Genomic DNA, 21,498 nt, shown 5'->3' with positions numbered 1-21,498 from the left:
CTAACATGAAGCAGCTGGAGTGAGGACACCAGGGTGGGCCGAGGGTCATCAAAGAGAACCGATCTGACCCGGGACGTGAGGGAACCAAGGGTTCCACCGCTGGAGTTGAGAGATCAGGGCCTCAAGCCAATGAGAAGGCACGGACTGTGAAGGCACCAATCAGGAAGGGCCTCTGTACCAAGGCGGGGCGGGGCCTGTTTGAGGAAGACGGGGTCCAAGGTTGATACAGGGCGGGGCCTCCGGGGAGGGCGGGGCCTCCGGGGAGGGCGGGGCCTCCGGGGAGGGCGGGGCCTACAGCCCTGGTACCTCTGGATCCTGATTGAGGTGCTGCCAGGGTCACAGCGAAGAGGCACGAGGGAAAACGTCAAGATAGGTGGGGTCTTTTGGGGACAAATGTGCGTGAGGAGTTGTTGAAAGAAAGCTCAATGAGGAATCTCCCCCTGGTGGAAGCAACATCTGTCTTGGGACGAGGAATCTGCAGGCTGGCGGAATGAAGGGCTGGAAGGGTTTGGGGATTTAGAAAGAGCCTTGGGCTGACTCCAGGTTGGAGGCGCCTTGGGCCCGTGAGAGAAGACCCTGGACACAGTGGTCAGCAGCCTGCACCACACCACCCATCCTCTGGATTGCAAAGTCCTGTCCATGGACACCTGTGGAGACAAGGCTAGGCCTGTCCCAGTCACTGGGGAGGCAGCCTCTACCCGTCATCCACCCCAGCCGCCCATCAGAGTCCTGGAACAGTCAATCCAGGCCCCAAAGCTGAGGAGCCTTGGGGAGGACTGGGCCTCTAGGAGCCTCTCTTCCTGCCAGTGGGACCCACTCAGGTATTCAGGTTCAGATGGGTGGGGTATTGGGGCAGAAAGTGAAAGTGTTAGTTGCTCAGTCGTGTCCGACTCTTTGCGACTCCATGGACTGCAGCCCGCCAGGCTCCTCTGTCCGTGGGATTCTCAGGCAAGAACACTGGAGTGGGTTGCCATCCCTTCTCCAGGGGATCTTCCCGTCCCAGGGACTGAACCCAGGTTTCCCACATTGCAGGCAGATTCTTTAGGGTCTGAGCCACCAGGGAAGCCCAACTGGAGCAGGGCTTAAGTCAAAGGCAGCCCTTGGCAAGCTGCTTCTCTCCCTGAGGGTCAGACTCTTCATATGCAGATTGGGCAATGATGCCTACCTAAGCTCTACCAATACTGGGGGCTTTCATCCTGAGGTTATGAAGGCTGACAGTGCTCCCCAGAAGGGGGTGCCCACCTCAGGTGATCCCACCCTGAAGCAGCAGGTCTACTGCAGGTCAGGCTTTCCTGCTGTCCACACCAGTGGAGTCTGGTGGGCCTGTCCCCTGCCAGGGTGCAGACAGCTGTGCTGGCCCTGGGCTGATCCAGTTTGACCACATGTCTGCAAAGATTTGGAGCCTCTTAGCTCATGCCTACCTACCTGGTTACCAAGGGCATTTGCTGGGGCAGGAGTCTATGTTCCTTGGTTGTCTGAGCCCAGCACAGCCCTGCCATTCATCTTCTCAACTTGACTCACCCTGTCTAGAGCCTAAGGGCTGGGGGTGGCCATGGGAGGTTCTTATTCCTTGGGTATCTCCTCCCCACAACCAGCCTGGTCCAGCTACCAAGGAAAGCCTCCTCAGTGTGGGGACATGTCCCCTGAATCTGGAAGTCAGGATGTGGAAAGCAGGCTGCAGGAAGGGGTCTGCACTTCCCATTTCTCTAGTGGCATTGAGGAAGGCTTGTTGTTGGTTGTCAGGCCTGTCGGGGCAGCAGGAGGTCTTAACAGAAGAGTGAGGATACCCCAGGCCACAGGATTTACAGGCCCTGCTGTACCCACTGTGGCCGTTCTAGATCAGTCCTGGGCTAGACTTGACTTAGGCTCCGCACTTCCTGGCACAGAGAAGATTTACCTGCCATGGGAGGAAAGCCAGCTGCTTTGCCTTCAGGAGTGTCCTCTTGCATTTGGTCTGCCGAGCCGGCCCTCCAGGGTGGAAGACTGTCCTCTTGCCAAAGAAAACACATGCCCAAAAGGCAGCGGTGAGACTCCAGGGCTGCATGGGTAGACTGCCACTCCCAGCGCAGGGCCTGCACCTGCCTGGCCTCTGAGATGCTGCAGGCCCAGAAAGATGCCCCCCAGACTCCTCAGTGTCTCCTGCGGCGCGGGCCCAGCCTTGTATACATCAGCCCGACACTCCAAGTTCTATCAAGAGTGGCATTTATTCTCCTCGTGGAGGTGCGGCGCTCCGGGGAGCTGGTGCTATTGTGCTTAGGAAGGAGGTCTGTCCGTCCGTCCGTCTGTCCGGCCGGCCCGGCCCCAAACGGGGGCGGAAGAGGGGCGCAGCCCGAGTAAAAATCCCGGCCTGTTCCGGGTGGGAGTATGTACAAGGCGGCGGGGTGCAGGCGGGGGTGGGGGCAAGGCAGGCCGGCGGCCGCAGCCCCCACCCGAGGGCCCCCGCATCTCGGGCCCTACTTATAGAATCAGTACAAAATAGGTGCTACCTAAACGTTCCTTCTACCTGAATTCGCTAAGTCGGTTATTGTGCTGCTTAGTTACAGGGGCGGGAGGGGGCCCATGGCTTTCCACGGCGGCGGGGTGTGGGGAGAAGCGGGAGACCCTGGCCGGCCCACGGCCCTCCGGCCTTCTCCTTAGGTAGGTAGGTAGATAGGCGTGTAGGGTAGGGTGGGGCACCTGTGTGTGCCTGTGCATGCGGGTGTGCCCAGCACAAGTGGGCAGGCCCCGGCCTGGGAGCTGTGTGAACACTGAGCTGGGATGGAGGGGTCTTGGACATGAGCCCTGCTGTGCCGGGCCCTGAGGCCCGGGTCCACCCCTGTGGGAGCCGCTGGGCCTGGTACCCACTGGGATAGGGCTGGCCAGGTCAAATGCTCCAGCATGCACCTTGTCCTCTGACCTGGGACCCTGGCCTGACGTGACAAAGCTGCCATTGCCAAGGGATGGAAGGAATGGGATTCGGTATGGGTGGCACTGGGCCTTGGGGCCCGGGTCTGTGCCACCTGAGCTGAGGACCCGGGCCCAAGTCAAAGCAGAGCCCCCTGTGCCTAGCACTGGCCCCAGCTGGGGTGGGGAGGAGTGAGGGGCCCACGCTTGGGTCTAGGGACCGCGGCTCTCTCTGCACCTGTGACCATCCCTGGCCCACCGAAGCCGGTTGGATCCCTCATCAACATGCACCTTCCCGCAGGTCGCCGCACCCCTGGCGGACTCAGCAGTGGGCCTGGCACATAGTAGGTGCCTAATGAAGTATGGGTGGGTGATGGACGACTGAAGGAGGGGTCTTGGGGACAAACACCCCGCCCCGCCCCTGAAACCATTACACCCGCCGGCCTCTGCCGTGGGAGGGGGGGAGGGGAGGGAGGGAAGAGCAGGAGAGGGGGGAGAAAGTCTGCGCGTCCGGCCCCGCGCAGCGTCCCTGATCTAGGGGCCTATGGGGTGGGTAGGGCGGGGGGATACCTGATTCTCAGTAACTCTAGAGGCGGCGGCAGCTTCGCATGCAGTGCGCATTATTGCTCTATAGTCGGCTTCGGACTAACTAAGAGGGACTGGGAGCGGGCAGCTCCGGGAAGGGACGGGAGGGGCACTGGGGCTGCATGCAGTGACGTCACAAAGGCGGCGGCCAATGGGGCGGGCCCTTGGGGCGGGGTCGCCGCCGAGGCTTTGGCATAGACGGGTGTAAGTTGGCAACAGAGTGAGGGCGGGGTCTGGGGCTCCGGGAGGGGGCCGGCCTTTGAGAGGCGGGGCCTGCGGCTCCCGAGAGGCGGAGCCCAGGTGGGCGGGGTTCGGGGGCGGGGAAAGTGATCCTGGACGTCCCAAGCCCCCGGCGTCGGCGGGAAGGATAGGGGCTTCTGCGCCCCTTCCCGGACCCGAGTGCAATCCGTTCATAAATAAAACGTACAAATACAGAAAGAAAACCCGACGCATCCGCAACCCCCCTAGGGGGCTTTACCCGCAAAGCGAATACAGAGAGGTGTGTAGAGGGCCGTGCCCAGGCCTGCCTGCCAGGCCCCAGGAATCCGTCCTCCAACACCGAATGCCCGGGTACGAGGGAGGGGGCCCCAGGGCAGGGCGGGAGCGGGATCTGAGGAGGTCGGATAAGTCCATGCGGTTTGATATGCGTCATTATTATTCGTTATGGAGGACAGAGCCCGGGAAGCTGGGCTGGAAGAATTCGGATTTGGGCAGAGGATGCGAGGCAAGGGTAGGAAAGCGGCTCGGACTGAGGCCCCGGAAGGAACCCAAGGGAGAGAGGTGCCGCCGTCCGCCCCAGTCCCCGATCCGCACTCGTCTAACACTCCCGGGGCTCAGCGGACACCGAGAAGGAGGCGCAGGTAGCCTCTGCGCCCCTCACCCTGCTCCTCCCCCGTTGTTGCTCCCCGACGTCTAGGCCGCAGGCCGGGCTCTGGAAGGCTTGGGAAGGGGTGGGGAAGACCTGAGTCTCTGCCACGCGATCCAGGGGCGCAGAAGAGGGAGGAGGGGGCGCTCCCTACCTCACCCCACCCCGGTCTCAGAGACCTAACTCGGAGATGAGGTTCGGTTCTGGGTCTCCTCGACCCTATTGCTGGGAAAAAGCCTGGGGCACCCTGGAGGGGAAGGGAGGGGGCTCGGGGTGGGTCTCCCCTCGGGACCCTATTGCTTGAAGGGGCCGGGAAGGCCCCTGGCGGGCGGGGCGGGGCCGGGCCCCCTCCCCCTATTGCTGTGAGGAGGGGCCCGCCCTCCGGCCCCTCCGCCTGGTCGCCGGCGGAGACCTCCCTGGGGGCCCGTATTGCTGAGAGCCAACCCGGCTGGCGGAGGTACCGCCGCCCTAGGCCTGCACAGGGCTAAGCTGCGGCGGCGCGGTGGGCGCAGGGGCCGAGGGACCGCCGGCGGCGGCGCCCTTGAAGCAGGCCGACTCGTAGTGCTTGTTGAGATAGGACTTGAGCGCGAAGCTCTTCTTGCAGCGCTTGCACTGGAAGTGCTTGAAGGCGGAGTGCGTCTGCATGTGCGCGCGCAGGTTGGAGCGGTCGGCGAAGGCCTTGCCGCAGTGCGCGCAGCCGAAGGGCTTCTCGCCGGTGTGGGAACGCATGTGGCCCTGCAGCAGCCAGGGCCGCGAGAAGGCCTTGCCGCACACGCCGCACTTGTGGCGCAGGTCGTGCGTGAGCAGGTGCATGGCCATGGCCGGCATGGACACGTACACCTTGCCGCACGTTGGGCAGCGCCGCGCCAGCTGGCTGTCCAGGCTGCGGTGCGTCTGCTTGTGGCGGCTCAGGTTAGACGACGTGGCATACGTTTTGCCGCACTCGCCGCACGCGTGCCGGCCTCCTGAGCTGCCGGCCCCAGGCCCCGCGCGGGCCTCGGTGCCCGCACCCGCGCGCGCGCCGCCCCGACCCCCAGCCCCCGACCCCGCACCGCGCGTGCCCGCCCCGACCCCGCCTCCGCCGTCGCCGTCTGGGGCCGGCGCCGAGGCTGCGGAGGGGGCGGCGGCGGCGCTGGCGTTGGCTGCCTTACGACGGGAGCGCCCGTCGGTGATGAAGAAGGCGTCAGCTGCGTAGCCCTCGCTGACCGCCGCGTCGCCGTTGATGTAGCCACCAGCGGCTGTGGCCAGCTCCGGGCGCGGGGTGGGCGGCGGCGCCGAGCCCGCGGCCGCCGGGCCCAGCTCTCCCCGCACGGCCGCAGCGTACATGGGCTCCGGGGATGGCCCTTTGAGCAAGGCCGCCTCGGCATCGCCATCGTAGACGGAGGCGGGCCCCGCGTAGTCGTTGAGGTATCCTAAGGGCCGAGGCGGACAGACAGGCAGACAGCGGGAGGGGAACAGGGCAGCAGGCAAGACACACAGGAGGGTGGCAAGAGACACCGGGGCCGGCCAGAAGGGAACGGGGAGGACAAAGGAGAAGGGGCCGAGGGAGAGCGGGGCAGGGAGGATGGCGACGGCGGGGAAGGGAGGAGAGAGAGGAGAGATGAGCCAGGGCCCGGCCGGGCTGCACCCCGCCCTCGCTGGAGGAGGGAAAGACTCGCATCTTCGGGCGCGGCTGCCCCCCCCCCCCCACCTTCCGCGGAGCTTCAAGGTCAGGGGGGAGGGGCGGCGCTTCCCTCGCCCTCCTTCCCCTCCTCCCCTCCCCCTCTCCCTCCCCCTCGGGTTCTCCCCACTTCAGCAGTTTTCCTTGATTATGCAACACACTGCAGAACCGCAGCGCACAAAGCCAGGACCGCCTGTCCAGGGACCCCGTCGCTCCTGCTCTCACGGTTCCCACTGGCTCATCCACCGTGCCCAGAGCCTGTGTCCAGCCTCGATGCTCACCTGTTCTGGTGCTCGGGGTCTCCCAACAAGCCCTGGAGAATTCTACCTCCCTTTCATCTTCCAGGTCTCCCACTACTCACTAGATTTGACCACCTTCCGTTCCAGCCCTGTCTCCCTCCATCCACTCTTGTTTCTCCCCACCACTCCTTTCCGTCATCCTGCACCGTTGGGTACCACCTTGTTCCACATTACTCCCTCTCCCCAGGCCCTAATCCTTTGTGGGGCCTTCCTGAACCCCAGGAAAGGTGACCAGGAAGACACTGTGTTGGAGGCAGTGCCAGGGCACGCACCAGTGGACACCTTCACAGAGACAAGCTGCAGGCAGGCAGCATTATTCATGCCTGCAACTGCGGTTGTTCTCAAGGCATGAGATGGATCTCACAACCTCAAAGTCACAAATACACACCCCGCACGACGCAGAGTCTGGCTTCTTCAGAGTTACCCTCAGCCTCTCAGACTGTAAATTCTGGAGTCCCCTCAGGGTGGGCCGCACCCTGAGCCAGGCCTGCACCACCTACTCACGCAGGGTCAGACATGTAGCCAACCAGACACACTCTCAGCTGGGGTTGCCAATCACATGGGCACATCACGGCCTCAGAGTCACATGGTCCCATGTAGTGGCACACAGACAGGCACACACTGATACAGGGTCACACACAAGTGCACATAGTCACATGGCCACACGCAGTCACATGTGCACACAGGCTTGAACACAGGCTTATGCTCCTGCAGGTCACACTTATTTTCCACCCCAGGCTGCTGGCACTCCCAGCCCCCTTGCCCACTTGCTAGCAATTGTCCTTGAATTTGGGCGCCCTAGCACAAAGAGCCTCCCCCTGCCTCCAGCACTTGGACTTCCCTGCCCACAGCCCACCTGCCCACACCCTTCTCCCTGACCCTGCTCCAGGGATGGGGGCACTGCTACTGCCTCTGCCCCGATAGGTGGGCGGCCCCCACTGGACCACATGGCTACTCCCTGGAGCTCCTAGCACTTCCCTGCTGGCCCTAGAAGAGGGGGCTAGAGGTGCAGCCAAAGAAAAGAAGACGGTTCTGAGGCAGGCTGTTTCTGAGTGTGGTTTGCATACATTGCTGGTTCCTGACATGGCAGCAGGGTCCATTCTGTGTTGGTCAGGGCGCGGGTCAGTGTGTTCCTCCTGTTCCTGACCCCTGTTCCCCACATTCTTTCCTGCATCCATGTTCTCCCTGCTCAGCCTTGGCTCCGTTCTGGCCTACCTCTGCGTTCCCCTCTCCCCACCCCCATCCCCATCCCCTCCCAAGTCCGCTTCAGACACTGCCTCCTGCTGGTTCTGATTCCTCCGAGCCTATAGCCTGGGGTTCCTGGTCCCTCCAGCCCCACTCTCTGACCCTCTACTCCTTCCAGCACTGAGCCCCTCGCCCGCCGCCCCAGCCCCATACCAACTCGCACCTTTCTCCTGCAGTCGCACGCCGAGGTCGCTCCGGGCGCGCCCGTAGGAGCTCTCGAGGTCTGCCGAGGAGAATGTGTCAAGTTTGACCTTCTTGACCAGGAAGGATCTGGGCATGATTCCTGCGGGGCTCCGGCGCTGTGGGCCTGCGGAGCCGGGACGCGGGGGGGCTGCGGCCGCGGCGGGGCCCCGTCACCATCCGAGGAGCGGCTGAGGCAGCACGGGTCCCCACTCTGGCCTCTGGATGCTGCCGCACGGTGCCGTCCTCTCTCCTGCCTGCCCGTCCTGCGTTTCCTCCTCTGCTGCTCCGGACCCCTCTTTTTCTCCTTCCTTCCTTCTCTTCTTCTATTCTTCACTGCTCTTCTCTTCTCTCTTCTCTTCCTTCCTTCCTTCCTTTCCTCCTCTGGTCCCGGCTTCCCAGCCCGCAGTGCCGCCCCTGGACAGGCGGGGGAGGAGGCTGGGGGGGCGGGGAGGGGGGGGGGAGCGGCTCCGTCCCGGGCCCGGAGGCTGCGAGTGGGTGCAGGGCTGGCCCGGCTCCGCGGCCCCCTTCCCCTCCCCCCCGCCGCCGCGGCGGAGCTTCAGTCAGCGACCCCCCATGCCCCCGGAGGTAGCGGCGCGGGGCCTGGAGAAGGCGGCGGCGGCGGTAGCGCCGGCAGCTTCAGCACCGCGGCCAGCGCCGGCCCGGCCAGCACCTCGGCCAGCGACCGGGCGCGCACAGCCAGAGGGAGCGGCGAGGGGCGGGCCGCGGGGGCTCGGCCGCCGGGCGGGGGTCCTCTGCGGGGGTCTCTGGGAGCCTTGCTTTATTGTTCTGCAGCCGGAGCGAGCGGCGGCGGCGACGGCGGCGGGCGGGGGGCGGGGGTCCTGGGGGGGAGGGGTGCTCGGGGAGGGCGGGCCGAGGGAAGGTGGGAGGGAGGGATGGGGGCTTCGGGGGCGGGGCTCGGCGCTCGGACAGCTCCCGGGCCCAGCCTCCTGCGCCCGCGGCCGCCTCTGCCTGCGGCCCGGCCCAGCCTCCGGCTTTTAAAGCCCAGGAGCGACAGCAGGGGGAGGGAGGGATAGGGGAGAGGACGGCGGAAATGGCTGCGCGGGGCCTGGCCCCCGCCAGGGTCTCCTGGGAGGGGTCTTGGGGATGCCGCGGCTCCAGCTCGTGTGGAGTTCCCCCGAGAGGTTCCGGGAACGGAGGCCCAGACGTCCGCAGCATTGTGCGGCGTGGGAGGAGAGGTGGGAGCAGGCCTGGGGCCCACGAGCCCGGACTCGGGATCTTTGAGGGAAGAACACAGGGCGGACCCCAGAATGGTCGGTCCGGCCAGCCCAGCTGTCGGGTGTGGAGGCGAGGGATCTGCGGGGGCAGGTGGGGGAGGCGAGCGGAGAAGCAGCGAATGCTGAGGCAGCGAAAGCGCCGTGTGGAAGTGCTGCGCGCACCCCGTGCCGCAGTGTGTCCCTGCCGCTCGGTCACCCGGGCTGACCCCGTGCCCGCTGGAGAGGCCTTCTGCACCCCCGCCCTTCCCCCAAGGGGCGGAGGTCGAGCGCAGCGGCGTCGCAGCGAGAGGAGTGTGAAGGCGGAGAGGGGCTGCTGTGCCCTTGCTCCAGAAATTCGGTTTCACTGGTGGTTTTCCGCCCTCCCGCGCGCCTGCAGCTCCCCCACGCGGCCCCGCAACCAGGCGGATAACCCTTCCCCCGGCCGCCCGCCCAGAGTTTGCAGCCCGCATGACGTCAGGCCCAGTGACCAATGGCTGGCGCGGGGGTGCGGGGAGTTCCGGGCCGCACAATGGCCGCGCGCGGGGACATATGTCCCCAATTAGGGCCCGGCGCCGCCATTGTCCCCTCACGCACCCCCGCCCGTGGCTCGGGTCTCCCTGCTCCGAGCGCGCCCCCACGCGGCCCGCTGTCTCTGGGGACCAAGGTCGCAGGGGCGGCCCCGGGAGTGTGCGGGCGCGCCCCAGCCGGGAGCGCGTGCGAGGCGGGGGTGCGCGTACCCGTCGCGGCGAGCGGTGACCTTGTGCGGGGCTGCTGGTCGGGCCCGCGGACCCGGCCGGGCGCGCGGCGGGAGGGCCGCTCTGGAGGCGCGCTTTCGGCGGCTCCCCGCCCTCCGCGGATCTCTCGGCTTTACCTAGCGTCGCAACAGAGGAGCCGAGCGAGCGTGGCTGTAAGCGAACCGGCCCGGCGCGGGGCGCGGCAGGGACCGCAGGCCCGCTTTGTGACGGCGGCGGGATATTCATCTTGCGTGGCTGGTGCTCCCGAGGGGCGGGGGCGGGACGCGGCCGCCCCCTTATCGCGGAGCCGCAGCCGGCGGGACCGCAGTGGGGGTGGGGGCAGGGATCCCCCTCGGCCGAGCGGTTCATCTTTGCCCCTTCCCGGGGGTCCCAGCGGAGGCGCAGCCGGAGGCGCGGGGCCAATTAGCATTTTGATTGCGGGACTGGGGGCCCATCTGGACCGAGGCCTAATTACCGGGCGAACCCTCGGGGCGCCAGCGGGACGTGCCAGGCGCAGTCCCTTCAGCCGGAGCTCCCCACCTCCCGCAAAGTCCGCCCCAACACTGCAGTCGGACCGCGTCCCTGTCCCCCTCCGTTGGTCCCATCGCCCGGTCGTCTGTCATGCGCTTTTGTTCCTCCACCTCGTCCTCTTTCACTCCCCTGGCCCACCCTTTGGCCCCACTCCGCCACCTCTTTCCTCAGTCCCATTCCTCCATCGCCCTCCACTTTTCCCTCATTTCTGTCTTCCTTCAGCCAACTTCTCTGTTTCTCCTTCCCCGGCTCCTGGTTGCCAGTTCCTGCCTCTCTGTCAATTTCCCATCCCCTGGCTCCCAACGCTCTTAATGACAGGGCGGTGTCAGAGCACCGACACATGTGTCCCCCGGCCAGGCGCTCCCAAGGGGATCGTCTGGGCCGCCCTTGCTTGCCCTCTTGTGGGTAGAGCCTGCAGCCCCTGGGGCGTCCAGCAGGGAGGGGCAGCTGGGCCTAGGCCCTGGCCATCAGTCCAGAACGGCCGTGGTGTGGAGCACACATGGGGCCCGTGAGCAATTACTTAGTCCTCCTTGCCTGCCTCTTTTCAGGCATCCTGAGGTTGAGGTCACTGTGCCCCACGATCGGGTCCAGCCCACCAGGGAGAGGCTGGGAAAGGACAGTTGGAGATACTAACACTTTTGGAAAGTTGCAGCCCCTTCCCCTCAGGCCACCATGAGTCTTCCACTGGGAGCTGGAGGTATAAGGGGCCTTGCTGCAGAAGAAGAGACCGGGGTCTCAGTGGCAGACCCAGTGGTTCCGTGCACTCCAGCACTCCAGGTGTATGCACATGCTGCGCCCCGAGGAGCCTCTCAGCCTGAAGGTCTCGGTTGCCCCGTCCTGTTTCACACTGCAGCAGCAGCTCCTCATCCATGTCAGATGGGAAGGATTTGGTGTTGGTTCTGTTCCTCTGCCTGCCTCTGCTTCTAGGCATGTGAGGCCTGGCAGGTCCCAGGTAACCAAAAAGTTAGACTTTAGCGGGACACTCGCAGGTATCTTACTACACAAGAAATGAGACTTCACCAGAAAAGACATTAAACAACAAATATGCAAATTCAGGTTTGGGGGTTTGTTTTGTTTCTTTTTACATTTCATTATAGAAAATATTAGATATGCACGAAAGTGTAGAGCGTCAGACTGTGTGCCTGTCACCACCATCACCTAAGACCAGTTCACAGCCAATCTGGCCTCCTTTCTGTCCCTCCCCCTATCACAAAATGGCACTTTTCTCTTAGGAAATAAAGACATGAGAGCAGGTGGGTCTGGCTGTTGTATCAGAGACCCCCTGCCTCCTGCTGTGAGTCAATCTAGCCCTGCCTGGGGATACTAGGAAGTCCCACCAGACCCTGCCTGCTTCCTTTTTGGGCAGGAACATCCCCTTAGCCTGCTGTGTCCAGGGTCTGCAGCTGGCTATTGGAGAGGCCAGCCTCCCCAAAGTGGCCCAGGTCCCTCCTCAGTCCAAGGGATCCAGCTGCCAGAACTGCTCACAGCCTCTGTCTCTCATCCTCAGCCTGAGCTGTAACTCCCAGAGAACTGAAACATCTCTGTGTCGAGTTCCATGTGTTAACACAGTGTCTGCCCGATCAAGTCACGGGGCACTTGAGTCCAGGAGTGTTCTTTGGGGAGTTTTAAAGGAGACTCCAGAGCAGGGGCAGAGTGAGCCCTGGGGAGGAGGGAAAAGGTGACCGACCAGAGGAAGGCCAGCAGCGGGGCCACCAAGGTCGGCTCTGGCAGCCACTCTCACAGGAACCTGAGACCACACTTCCCCACCAAGGGCACTGGTCAGTCTTCTGAGCACTTGCTGGCCTATGTCCCACTCCCCATTGCCACTCCTGGGACTTTTCTCTGGGGTGCACATATAACACATGGTCTCTATTGTCCTCCTGGGAAGGACTCTGGCTCCACTGCCTACGGGGGACACCTTCAGCTGTCAGAGGCTCCAGGGGTTGCCCCTGGCCCCACATCCCAGCCTCCTAGTTGTGGCCAGCACCCAATGGCTGATCAATGCAGGACGCAAAGGCCTGGCATCTCAGCATGATGCGTGACGTCATCCTGGTGAGCCATTCTGATGCCTCAGCCCTCGCAGGGTGCTGGGCTGGCCTCGGCCCTCCTGCTTCCTCTCTTTCCTCCTCGGGGTTGACCAAGGGGCATGTCCTCACACTGCTGCCTCAGTGGTTCCCTCTTGGAGAACCCAGACAGGCATCAGGAACAAACACTCCAAGAAGGCAGGCAGCAGGAACTTGGGCAGACTCGCCTACTGCCTGGCTGGCAGCGAGGACCCATCCATGGTGCAGGCGGAACTCAGGCGGAAGCAGAAGGCCGAGGTCCAATGGTTAGACCTTTGGCCAGTGGTGAGCAGGGATCACACAGCAGGGAGGAAACGCGGCAGCGGGCCCAGGACCTGGTGTTCGGGAAATAGAGGAGCAGCAGTCACTGAAGGGCTGGGGGTGCGATGGCTGTGGTTCAGTTCTACTGATGCCCCAGAGGGAGGACAGCAAGGGCCGGAGAGTTTTGTCTAGCCGCTGAAGGCCCAGCCCCTTGGTCGCCTGCACTGAGGCAGGCTCCCAGCTCTTCAGCCAAAGTGCAGAGGGTGGTGAGGGTCAGGCCTTGACTTAAGCATCAGACTAGTTGAGCTCCAGAGGAACTAAGGTGGCTGTCACTTCCAGCACAGAGTGCAGACAAGAACCAGATTTACCACCCTACCTGGAACAACTAGAGAGCCGGACAAAATAGGGCTTCCCTGGTGGTCCAGTGGTGAGGAATCTGCCTTGCAGGGGACACGCGTTCGATCCCTGGTCCCAAAGGATCCCACACGCCACAGAGCAACTAAGTCCATGCAACACAGCCACTGAGCCTGTGCTCTGTAGCTCACAAGCCACAACTACTAAAGTCTGGCACCCTAGAGCCCATACTCTGCAACAAGAGAAGGTACCGCAATGAGAAGCCTGAGCACCGCAACTAGAGAGTAGCCCCTGCTCTCCACAACTAAAGAAAGCCCACACACAACAACAAGGACCCAGCGCAGCCAAAAATAAATATTTTTTCAAAACTGGACAAAATAAATGAAACAATGGGCCTCAAGACATTGGTACTGGGCAGCGAAGGACAGTGACCCCTGAGAGGGCCATACCCAAGAAAGGACACCTGAGAAACCTCATCTGTATGTGGACTTGACTTAGATGCAAGATCTTGGACTTGCAGTCTGAGCTGAGTTCTGGGATGGGAGGAGATGCTGGAGGTCTTGGGAGGAGCCAGATGGTGGACTGTGGTGGGCTACTTACATTCGTGGCTCCCAGGATCCTGCTGGTGTTCACACATTTGGTAGACCCTTCCCATTCTGGCTCTGGGTTTGGCCACATGACTTGCTTCTCCACTGGGATGTAGTATGAATGATGCATGCAGATGGTGCACACTATGGCCCACTGGGTCTTGTCCTCTTACAACACTCCCTCTTGCACACCAGCAGCAAGACAGTCTGCTGAATATTGACACACCACTTGAAAAGAGGCCCTGGAGGATGGGGGTCATCTTGGACATTCTGGCTCCAACTGAGATCCCAGTTGATGCAGCCATATGAGCAATTGCAGCTACACATACGGAGGGGAACCGCACAGCTGAGCCCAGCCAGCCCACAAAACCATGACAACAAGTACATCATTGCTGTTTGAAGCACCCGAGATCAGGGTGCTTGTTTGTATCCACTTGTCCTCCACCCTTGAGTCCTTCCTTCACTGTTCTGCCTGCCCAGCTCAAGTCCCACCCTGGATTCCTTTCCAGCCTGCATCCAGCCCTCCTGCAAATCCTGTCTGCTATGGCCTCAATGGGGCTCAGACCTGCCTACGATCCTCTCTGTTCCCCTGTGCCCTTCTCTCCCTGCACAATTCCTGCAGCCTCCTGGTCCTTCCCCACACCCTCCTCAGATGGCAGTGCATCTGTGCTTACAACTCCCCAGTGATTTCCCGAGGCCCCGGTCCCCTTCCTCAGCCCAGCCTGTCTTCTCATGTCTTCTTCTACACGTCCAGTTCTACCCTGCATTGCACCTCACACCTCCTCTTCCCAGAAGTCTCTCCCCCAGAGCTCCACAAGACCGCAATTTCTCGTGTCAGCTCAAATGCTGAATCCTTGCAAAGCCCTGATCCCCTAGCTGAAGGAACACCACCCTCCTCCAGCCACTTTGCCAGCAAAGAAGTAGGTGCTTCAACCTGGGTCACCCTTAGGTCATCAGCTCCAAGTGGGAAGAGGCTTTGGGTCACTGGGTGGAAACAAAGCCCACCCTAAAGTCTCACTGACTGACCGAGCGGAGCCCAAGCTTTGGGAGCCCAGGCAGCTGGCATGCCTTTCTAGCCCCTGTCCACATCTGACAGGCAGCCTGGGCATCCCAGGCCTGGCTTGGTCACAGGCACTCACCCAGGCAGCCAAGCCCCTGGCTCACATTCCACACTCCATGCCTCCCTTGCTGCACTGACCCCCAACCTATCCCAGTACCTCCACAGCTGGGTTCTGCCCAACCTCTTGAGCCCATCTCCTGGTAGAACACCTCCTGAGAAGTAGGGGTTCCTAGCCTTGAGCCATGAACAACAATTGCTCCCTGGGATTGCCTAAAGCCATTCGCCTAGCTTCTGGGCTCCACTCCAGAGATGGGCAGAGATGCTGGCAGCCAAAAAGTGAGCAGTGCTGAGCCAGGGTTCCAGGCAGGGGCAGCCGTCACGAGCATGTGACATGAGGTCCAGGAGCCAGAGCTTGTTTAATGCTCTAGTGCTGCCATCTGGAAATTGATAACTTTTTAACAAGGACTTCTGCATTTTCATTTTGCATGGGGCCCTGCAAATTATGCAGGTGGTCCTGGTTCCAGGGACACTAAGCTGGCATGATGCACAAAGACCAGACCGGGGTCATGTTGAGCATGGCCCTGAGGAAAAACCCTGACAGGAAACCGAAGTGACTTCTCTGCTCCCACAGCAGCCTCCAACACCCAGGAAGCAAAAACACCCACTGCTCAGAGAACGTGGAACTGGGGCCACACAAGTCAGGCAGGAGCATGCTCCAGGGGCACCATGGGTCTGTCCTCCAGCAGGCCTTGAGCTCTGGCCTCGGGCGCAGCAGCAGCAACTCTGGGGAGTGGAGTCCACCAGAAGACACAGGGCTTGACCTTTGGCTGTGTCCTTGTCTCATTTCTGATTGGACTAGAAAGGGCATCTGGCCCAGACTGGACCAATCAGATTCTGAATCATGGATTCTGCTCATTGGTCAGCACTTCTACTGACCGTGAAAGGCAGTGTGTCCCACACATGTCCTAGATGCCTGACTGCTTGTCAGGCTCAGTCCCACTACTACCATCTTCCAACCCAAACTCCCCATTGCTTCCTGGCAGGCTCCCTGAGGCCCTGTGAGCTGTGCAGGAGGGGAGGATCCTGAAGAGGCAGCCCCAACTCGCACAAAGAAAACCCCCAGGCTTGAAGCAAGAGGTCACTTTATTGAGAAGAAGGCCAGTGGTGGGGGTGGAGGCGGGGGACTGGAGGGGAAGGCAGAACGCCTCTTGGGGTGGGAGAAGGGTGGGTGCCTGCTGGCAGCATCACACGTCCGGGTCCCACTGAGGGTTCCCCCCGTAGGCACCGGTCTTGCGCAGCACGATGCCCGGGCTGAAGGTGGTTCCCAGCGGCCAGTGGCGGACCACGTGCCGGTACGATGTGGCCAGGCAGTCAAAGTAGTTAATGTTGAGCTTCCGGGCAATGTACCGGCCCAGATATTCCATTTGCTGTGTGAACGGGTGGCGAGTGGCGGTCAGGTCAGCTCTTGCTCGTCCCTCCCCTTGCCAAACTGCACCTCCAGCCCTGACCGTCAGCCCTGGCACCCTCTCTGCCAGCGACCAGCTTGAGGGCCCGGGCCAGGAGCCCGTTGTATGCACCATCCACCTGCGAAATGTCCCCATCTTAAGAGCCCAAACAGTGGTCGGAGTCCCGTTGGACCGAGAGGGGAGAGGATTGTCTGTCGGACGCACCTCATAGCGCTCCGACAGCTGCACCAGCACTAGCGGCTCCAGCTTGTGGCCGCACAGAACCAGCTGGAAGAAGCACCTTCGATAGGCTAGTAAGGGGCAAGTTGCTCAGCTCCCGGACTCTGGTGAGCGGGGGTGGGGCTCCGGGGACGGGGTATGGGCCCGCGTGTCCGCCCCTCCCCACTCCACGTGGCTTCCCGTCCCTTGCGCGCCCTCCCCTAGTCCGCGGCCCTTCCCTCGCATCACCGTCCGAGTTGAGCGCCAGGCGCACGTAGACCAGGTGCATGGGGCCCTGACACACGGTGCGGCCCTGGATGGAGAAATGGTACACGCCACGCGCGTGGTTCAGCACCAGGCGGCGCCGCGGCAGCGACGAGATCATAAGCCACAGGCCCACGCCCACGCCGTAGGCAGGGAAGCCCCAGGTCTCCTGCTTCTGCACCTGCGGGCGCCGCGGGGACTCCCTGAGCCGCCGCGGGGCCGGTGGCGAGGCGGGGCCGGGTCCCCGGGGTAGGAAGGTCGTGGGGGCGGGCCCGGGAGCTCAGACCTCGCTCACGAGACCGAAGCTGATGAGCAAGATGCATACTATGAAGAGCAGCGTCCCCTTCCACAGCGTGTCCAGGTAGTACTCGAGCACGAAGACTGGGGGCGACGCGGCGAGGACGCATGAGGACAGCGGGCTCCTGCTCGCTGCCTGAGGTGGCAGCGCCAGGGCTCGGGCCCGGAACAGCCCGCCCCACGTAGGGCCCGGGCCTCGGTCATGGTCCAGCCTGCGGTTCCGGAGCCTAATCGGGCAGCAGCAGGCCAGGCCCGGGGCTCTGGCCCAGCCCCTCGCTTCGGCCCCGCCCCTCCCCGGGCTCTGGCCCCGCCCCTCGCGTCAGCCCTGACCCAGGCTCTGGCCCCGCCCTTCCCCTCCCTATTCGGATTCCAATCCCCGCCCCGCGTCTCCCCGCTTCAGTGTCGGAGTCCCAGTCCCTGACTTCGGTCCGCGCGCACCGTTGGGCTGCTGCTGCATGAACGGGTAGAAACTGTTGTTCTTGAGGCGCCTGGCGAGGCTGCGCTCGGTGCAGAAGAGTCCTTGGGCCCAGAGCTGGAAGGGCTTACCGCTAGAGGTCGTAGGCAGTCCGCTGAACCGGCCCTTGGGGGCCTGGGTCGGGTACGGACGGTCAGCTGGGCGGCTCGTCTGTTGCCACTACCCACTGCCCACAGCTACGCTCATACCTGGGAGAATAATGCTTCCAGGGCTGCGGTCAGGAAGGAGCAGGAGCTCTGAGGCGAAGACAGGGGAGCGACACCAGGTGGCGGTCTAGGCTGCGCGGCGCCGGGTTCTAGAAGCTCTGGGCAGTGGGTTCTAGAAGGGACTATTCTGTTGTGGTGGGCGTGAACTTCCCGGCTAGCCCCTACCCCACTGGAAGCCCCCTATACAGCCTGACTCACATCACGTGCTCGAATCACTCCTGCCGGCCTGCACGATGTGCCATGTCAGGGTCAGTGCTTCCTGGGTAGCAGGTGGGCAGGCTGGATGCAGGGATCCTTCCCCACCCAAAGCTCATGCCCACAACTCTCACCTCCAGAGCTGGAGCAGCTTCACCTGGGCCTGTACGGCATGTCAGACCGGCTGACTCTAGCCCAAGGAAGGCAGCCCTCTGCTCACCCAGAAGTGGTGTCACAGACTGCGGGAGCTGGATTTGAGTAGCCAGGGCTTCAGTGAGAAGGACCTGGAGCAGGCCTTAGCTGCCTTCTCAGGCACCCCTGGGGGCTTGCACCCAGCCCGTGCTCCCTCAGGGCTCGGGCCCGGAACAGCCCGCCCCATGTAGGGCCTGGGGCCGCCTGCAGGCGGGTTCAGCCTGCGATTCCAGCGCCAAATCCGGCCACAGCTCTGGCCTGGCCCCTCGCTTCGGCCCCGCCCCCACCCCAGTCCCCGCCCCGCATCCCGGCCTTTTAGTCCCTGACTCGGGTCGGTCAGCCTTAAGAGAGAGACACCCCAAGCCTAAGTTGGAGAGAAATCGGCAGGCAGGTGCCCACAAGGAGCCCATGACTGGGCGTGGTCACTCTCTCTCCATTGCCAGCTCTGTCCTAGTCAGCCTCACATACTATCAGAGGCAGCTCACCTTAGTGCCCTAGGATGGGGCACACAAGCACAGGCACTCAGTCCAGGAGTGAGCTGGCAAGGCACAGCCTCCCTCAGGGACAACCCTTGTCCCCTCACTCTGATCCCAAAGACCACACAAGAGTTCCAAAAAGGGTTTTATTATAACAAAACACTCAAATATCCAAAACTGGGAAAAGAGGCAGAGCAGGGCTGGCTGGCAGAGGGGCCTGAAGCTGGCTAGCTGGGGGAGGGGAGGCTGGTGAGCAGCTGCTCCAGGCACCATTGGACTTCCTCTGGGCCCCTGTAGGCCCGCTTCAGGCCCCGGGGAAGGCAACGGCAGGACTCCAGGTTGAGGTACCGCAGACCTGGGCAGCTGCTTATCACAGAGCTGTGGGGGCAGGGCAGGCCACAGCAGGTTAAGCACCAGCAGGGCTGAGCCAGTCTAGGGAGCCCTCGCTGCCCTTGCACCACAGCTGGCTATGCCCCTTACACCTATCAAGGCCCACCCTCAGTACCCTGGGTGTCCCTGAGGCCAACCCCAAGCAGGGACTTGGCCAGTATGGGCTCCGTTTTCTGACTCCTGGAACTGGCAAGCCACGCAGGATGGGGGCTAAGCTATACTGGCTCCACGGAACTAGGGGGTTGCTAACCTGACTGTGCCCGGTGTGACCCGAGTGCCCCTGAGGTTGAGGGAGCACAGGGCCAGGTGGGAGCCCCCAGGGGTGCCTGAGAAGGCAGCTAAGGCCTGCTCCAGGTCCTTCTCACTGAAGCCCTGGCCACTTAAGTCCAGCTCCCGCAGACTGTGACACCACTTCTGGGTGAGCAGAGGGCTGCCTTCCTTGGCTAGAGTCAGCCGGTCTGACATGCCGTACAGGCCCAGGTGAAGCTGCTCCAGCTCTGGAGGTAAGAGGAGTGGGCATGAGCTTTGGGTGGGGAAGGATCCCTGCATCCTGCCTGCCCACCTGCCACCCAGGAAGCACTGACCCTGACACGGCAGATCGTGCAGGCCAGCAGGCGTGATCCGAGCACAGCCGCGCAGATCCAGCAGGCGCAGGTGAGGGGAGCCGTGGAGCAGGCGGCCCAGGACCTCGTTGCTCACAAAGTTACAGGTGGAGCTAGCAAGGCAGAGCTCCTCAAGGCTGGGAAAACCTGGGCCAGGAGTCATCGCTCGCCCGGAAGGCTTGGGCAGCCACATCAGGTTCAACAGCCGCAGCACCTAGGAGCGAGGCCCAGGCTGCAGATGGGGAGGGGGGTGACAGGTGCAAGAGGTGGGGCGTCAGGTACCTGCAGCTGAGGGCAGCCTTTCTGCAGGGCCTCTACAGGCAGCTGGAGGGGAGTGATGTTGTGGTTGAGGCCAGTGCTCACCTCCAGGACCTGGAGCTGTGGGCAGCAGCTGCCCTGTAGAGGTGGGGAGAACACGAGGTCGGGCGTCTGGCAGTCCCTGGCTTGGCACCCAGCTCTGCTCCTGGCTGTCACCAACCTACCAGCAGTGCACCCAAGATGGCTGTTGTCTGGGAGTTGTAGGTCAGCCACAGCTTCTGCATTCGGGGTCCAGCTTCCTCCAAGAAGCCTACCACAGCCGTGGACTCCACCTAGGGACCCAGCACAGGGGTACCTGCCACCTCAGCCCAGGCTTCCTTGGGGCCCCTGGGGACATAGGGCTCACCATTGAGTGCTGTATGTCCAGGCTGTGGAGCTGAGGGCAGGCTTTGGCTAGCATGATCAGAGCGTCAGGGGTCACACCATGACAGTCAGAAAGCTTGAGGAAGCTGAGCCGAGGACAGGACTCGCTAACCAGCTGTGGAAGACAGAGGGCCAGCTGGGGGTTGGAGAAGGGAAAGAGACCAATGGCTGGTGCCAACGCCACTTCACTGTCTCAGCAATGAGCTCCTTTCTGGCCATTCCAGGCCTACCTGGGTGCTCCCACTTCTCACTCCTCCCTCCTGGAGGAGATGCCAGGAAAAGAAAACCAAGCAGGCATCCTCATGGGGCATCACTGGGCCCCCACGGTACCTGACTCACTTCCTGGAAGTACTGGGCAACCCCAAAGTGTCATGGCTGGCGTGTAGGGCAGCCTCACGCTCTCACCTTCAACACAGGGTGTAGCTGGGACTTCCAGTGGATGAGAGTCAGCCTCTGGAGCTGTGAGAACCTGGGCCGACAGCAGAGGCAGAGCTGCAGGCCGTTTCCTTGCTTCCCTTCTGCCAGCGTTCTCCCCGCCCATCCCCTTTGTGCAGGAATGCAGGAAGGGGCCTGGGGCTTTCACACAACACAAAAGTGACGTGAGGGAGTAAGAAAAAGATGGAATTCCTCACCGATTGGGCATAAGCCACTCCAGGGAAGAAAGGAGCTTTTTCTCAGCCTTGGCCCCACTCTTAGCGGGGCGGCCAGCCAGCGGGGGAGACAGGGTCAGGGTGTGCCAGAGTGCAGGCTGGGAGGCGGCCTCGTTCCAGCGGCGGCACACGCGCGCAGCCCTGGGAGAAAGGATCTAGTGAGGGGCTGGGCTTTCTGTGGCCGACGCTCGCCCTCATTGGCTGCCGCTGTGGGGTTTCCTAAGAGGGACCTGCCCCTCCCAACTCTCACAGCGGCGCGGTCAGTTCAAAGTGTGGCCCCGGGTGTTCCAAGTAGACCCTGAGAGGCTGCTGCCGTGGACACGTGTGTGGGCGCTCGGGCCCCCGCTGCGTGCCTATTCGGTCGGCCTGAGCTACGGTGCTGCGCGCAAAGGGTAGGGTACCTGCCGAGAAATGGTATAGGCCCATCAGCCGCCACCAGCAACCCGAAAATTTGCAGCAGGATTTCCAGGGGAACGCGGTCACCCCAGCCCGGGTCGGGCTCCTGCAGCGGCGTGGGCGCGGGCGCGGTCCTGGGTTTGGCCTCGGCCGCACGGGACCCCGGGGACCGCAGCCGCTGAGCTCGGCGGGCGGCGCGCCTCTGCGCGCGGGGGCGGGCGGGCCCCGGGCCTGGCAGCACCAGCAGCATGCTGTCTGACTGCAGCAGGTGGTACCCTGAGCCGCTCGGAGCAAGTCGATCCCACCACCAGTCTTCCGCCGAGCGGGTCCGCGCCGCGGCCGGGTGCACGACCCGGACTCTGCGCCGGGCCCGGCGGGCCCGCCCTGCAGTCCCTGAAGCCATAACCGCCCGCCGCGCTCCAGATTCCGCGCCGGGGACGGAAGGGGCGGGGGCCTGAGGCGGAAGGGCGTGACCGGGGCGGGGCC

The 21,498-nt window shown here is 63.1% G+C and overlaps 4 protein-coding genes across 5 annotated transcripts; all 4 read right to left on the bottom strand.

The window, feature by feature from the left end:
• Positions 1–2,185: 2,185 nt before the first annotated feature.
• SCRT1 (scratch family transcriptional repressor 1) lies at positions 2,186–8,530 on the bottom strand. The gene is made up of 2 exons (XM_070803052.1): positions 7,701–8,530; positions 2,186–5,745 (listed from the first exon to the last, which is right to left on the bottom strand). Exons 1-2 carry the CDS (start codon positions 7,813–7,815, stop codon positions 4,802–4,804), a joined length of 1,059 nt encoding a protein of 352 aa, XP_070659153.1. The 5' UTR covers positions 7,816–8,530; the 3' UTR covers positions 2,186–4,801.
• On the bottom strand, positions 8,281–9,914 carry LOC139186994 (nascent polypeptide-associated complex subunit alpha, muscle-specific form-like). Its single transcript, XM_070802996.1, has 2 exons — positions 8,886–9,914; positions 8,281–8,559 (listed from the first exon to the last, which is right to left on the bottom strand). Exons 1-2 carry the CDS (start codon positions 9,912–9,914, stop codon positions 8,281–8,283), a joined length of 1,308 nt encoding a protein of 435 aa, XP_070659097.1.
• Positions 9,915–15,649: 5,735 nt separating this feature from the next.
• On the bottom strand, positions 15,650–18,004 carry TMEM249 (transmembrane protein 249). Its single transcript, XM_019973385.2, has 8 exons — positions 17,866–18,004; positions 17,760–17,782; positions 17,413–17,610; positions 17,188–17,338; positions 16,739–16,833; positions 16,438–16,633; positions 16,195–16,280; positions 15,650–15,951 (listed from the first exon to the last, which is right to left on the bottom strand). The coding sequence occupies exons 1-8, from the start codon at positions 18,002–18,004 to the stop codon at positions 15,769–15,771; spliced, it is 1,071 nt and encodes a 356-aa protein (XP_019828944.2). The 3' UTR covers positions 15,650–15,768.
• Positions 18,005–18,425: 421 nt separating this feature from the next.
• FBXL6 (F-box and leucine rich repeat protein 6) lies at positions 18,426–21,466 on the bottom strand. 2 transcript variants are annotated; one of them, XM_070802255.1, is made up of 9 exons: positions 21,018–21,466; positions 20,599–20,757; positions 20,372–20,435; positions 19,950–20,081; positions 19,768–19,875; positions 19,649–19,681; positions 19,268–19,499; positions 18,934–19,180; positions 18,426–18,671 (listed from the first exon to the last, which is right to left on the bottom strand). In XM_070802255.1, the coding sequence occupies exons 1-9, from the start codon at positions 21,413–21,415 to the stop codon at positions 18,521–18,523; spliced, it is 1,524 nt and encodes a 507-aa protein (XP_070658356.1). In that variant the 5' UTR covers positions 21,416–21,466; the 3' UTR covers positions 18,426–18,520. The 2 variants fall into 2 exon arrangements, with proteins under 2 accessions (XP_070658356.1, XP_019828943.2); XM_019973384.2 differs by having other exon boundaries at positions 19,568–19,681; positions 21,018–21,465.
• Between the last annotated feature and the right edge of the window lie 32 nt (positions 21,467–21,498).

This window comes from Bos indicus, chromosome 14 (genome assembly GCF_029378745.1).
Source record: "Bos indicus isolate NIAB-ARS_2022 breed Sahiwal x Tharparkar chromosome 14, NIAB-ARS_B.indTharparkar_mat_pri_1.0, whole genome shotgun sequence".
Taxonomy (NCBI): Eukaryota; Metazoa; Chordata; class Mammalia; order Artiodactyla; family Bovidae; genus Bos; species Bos indicus.
Note: the sequence above shows the minus strand (reverse complement) of the source record. Positions and strands in the feature narration are given on the sequence as shown.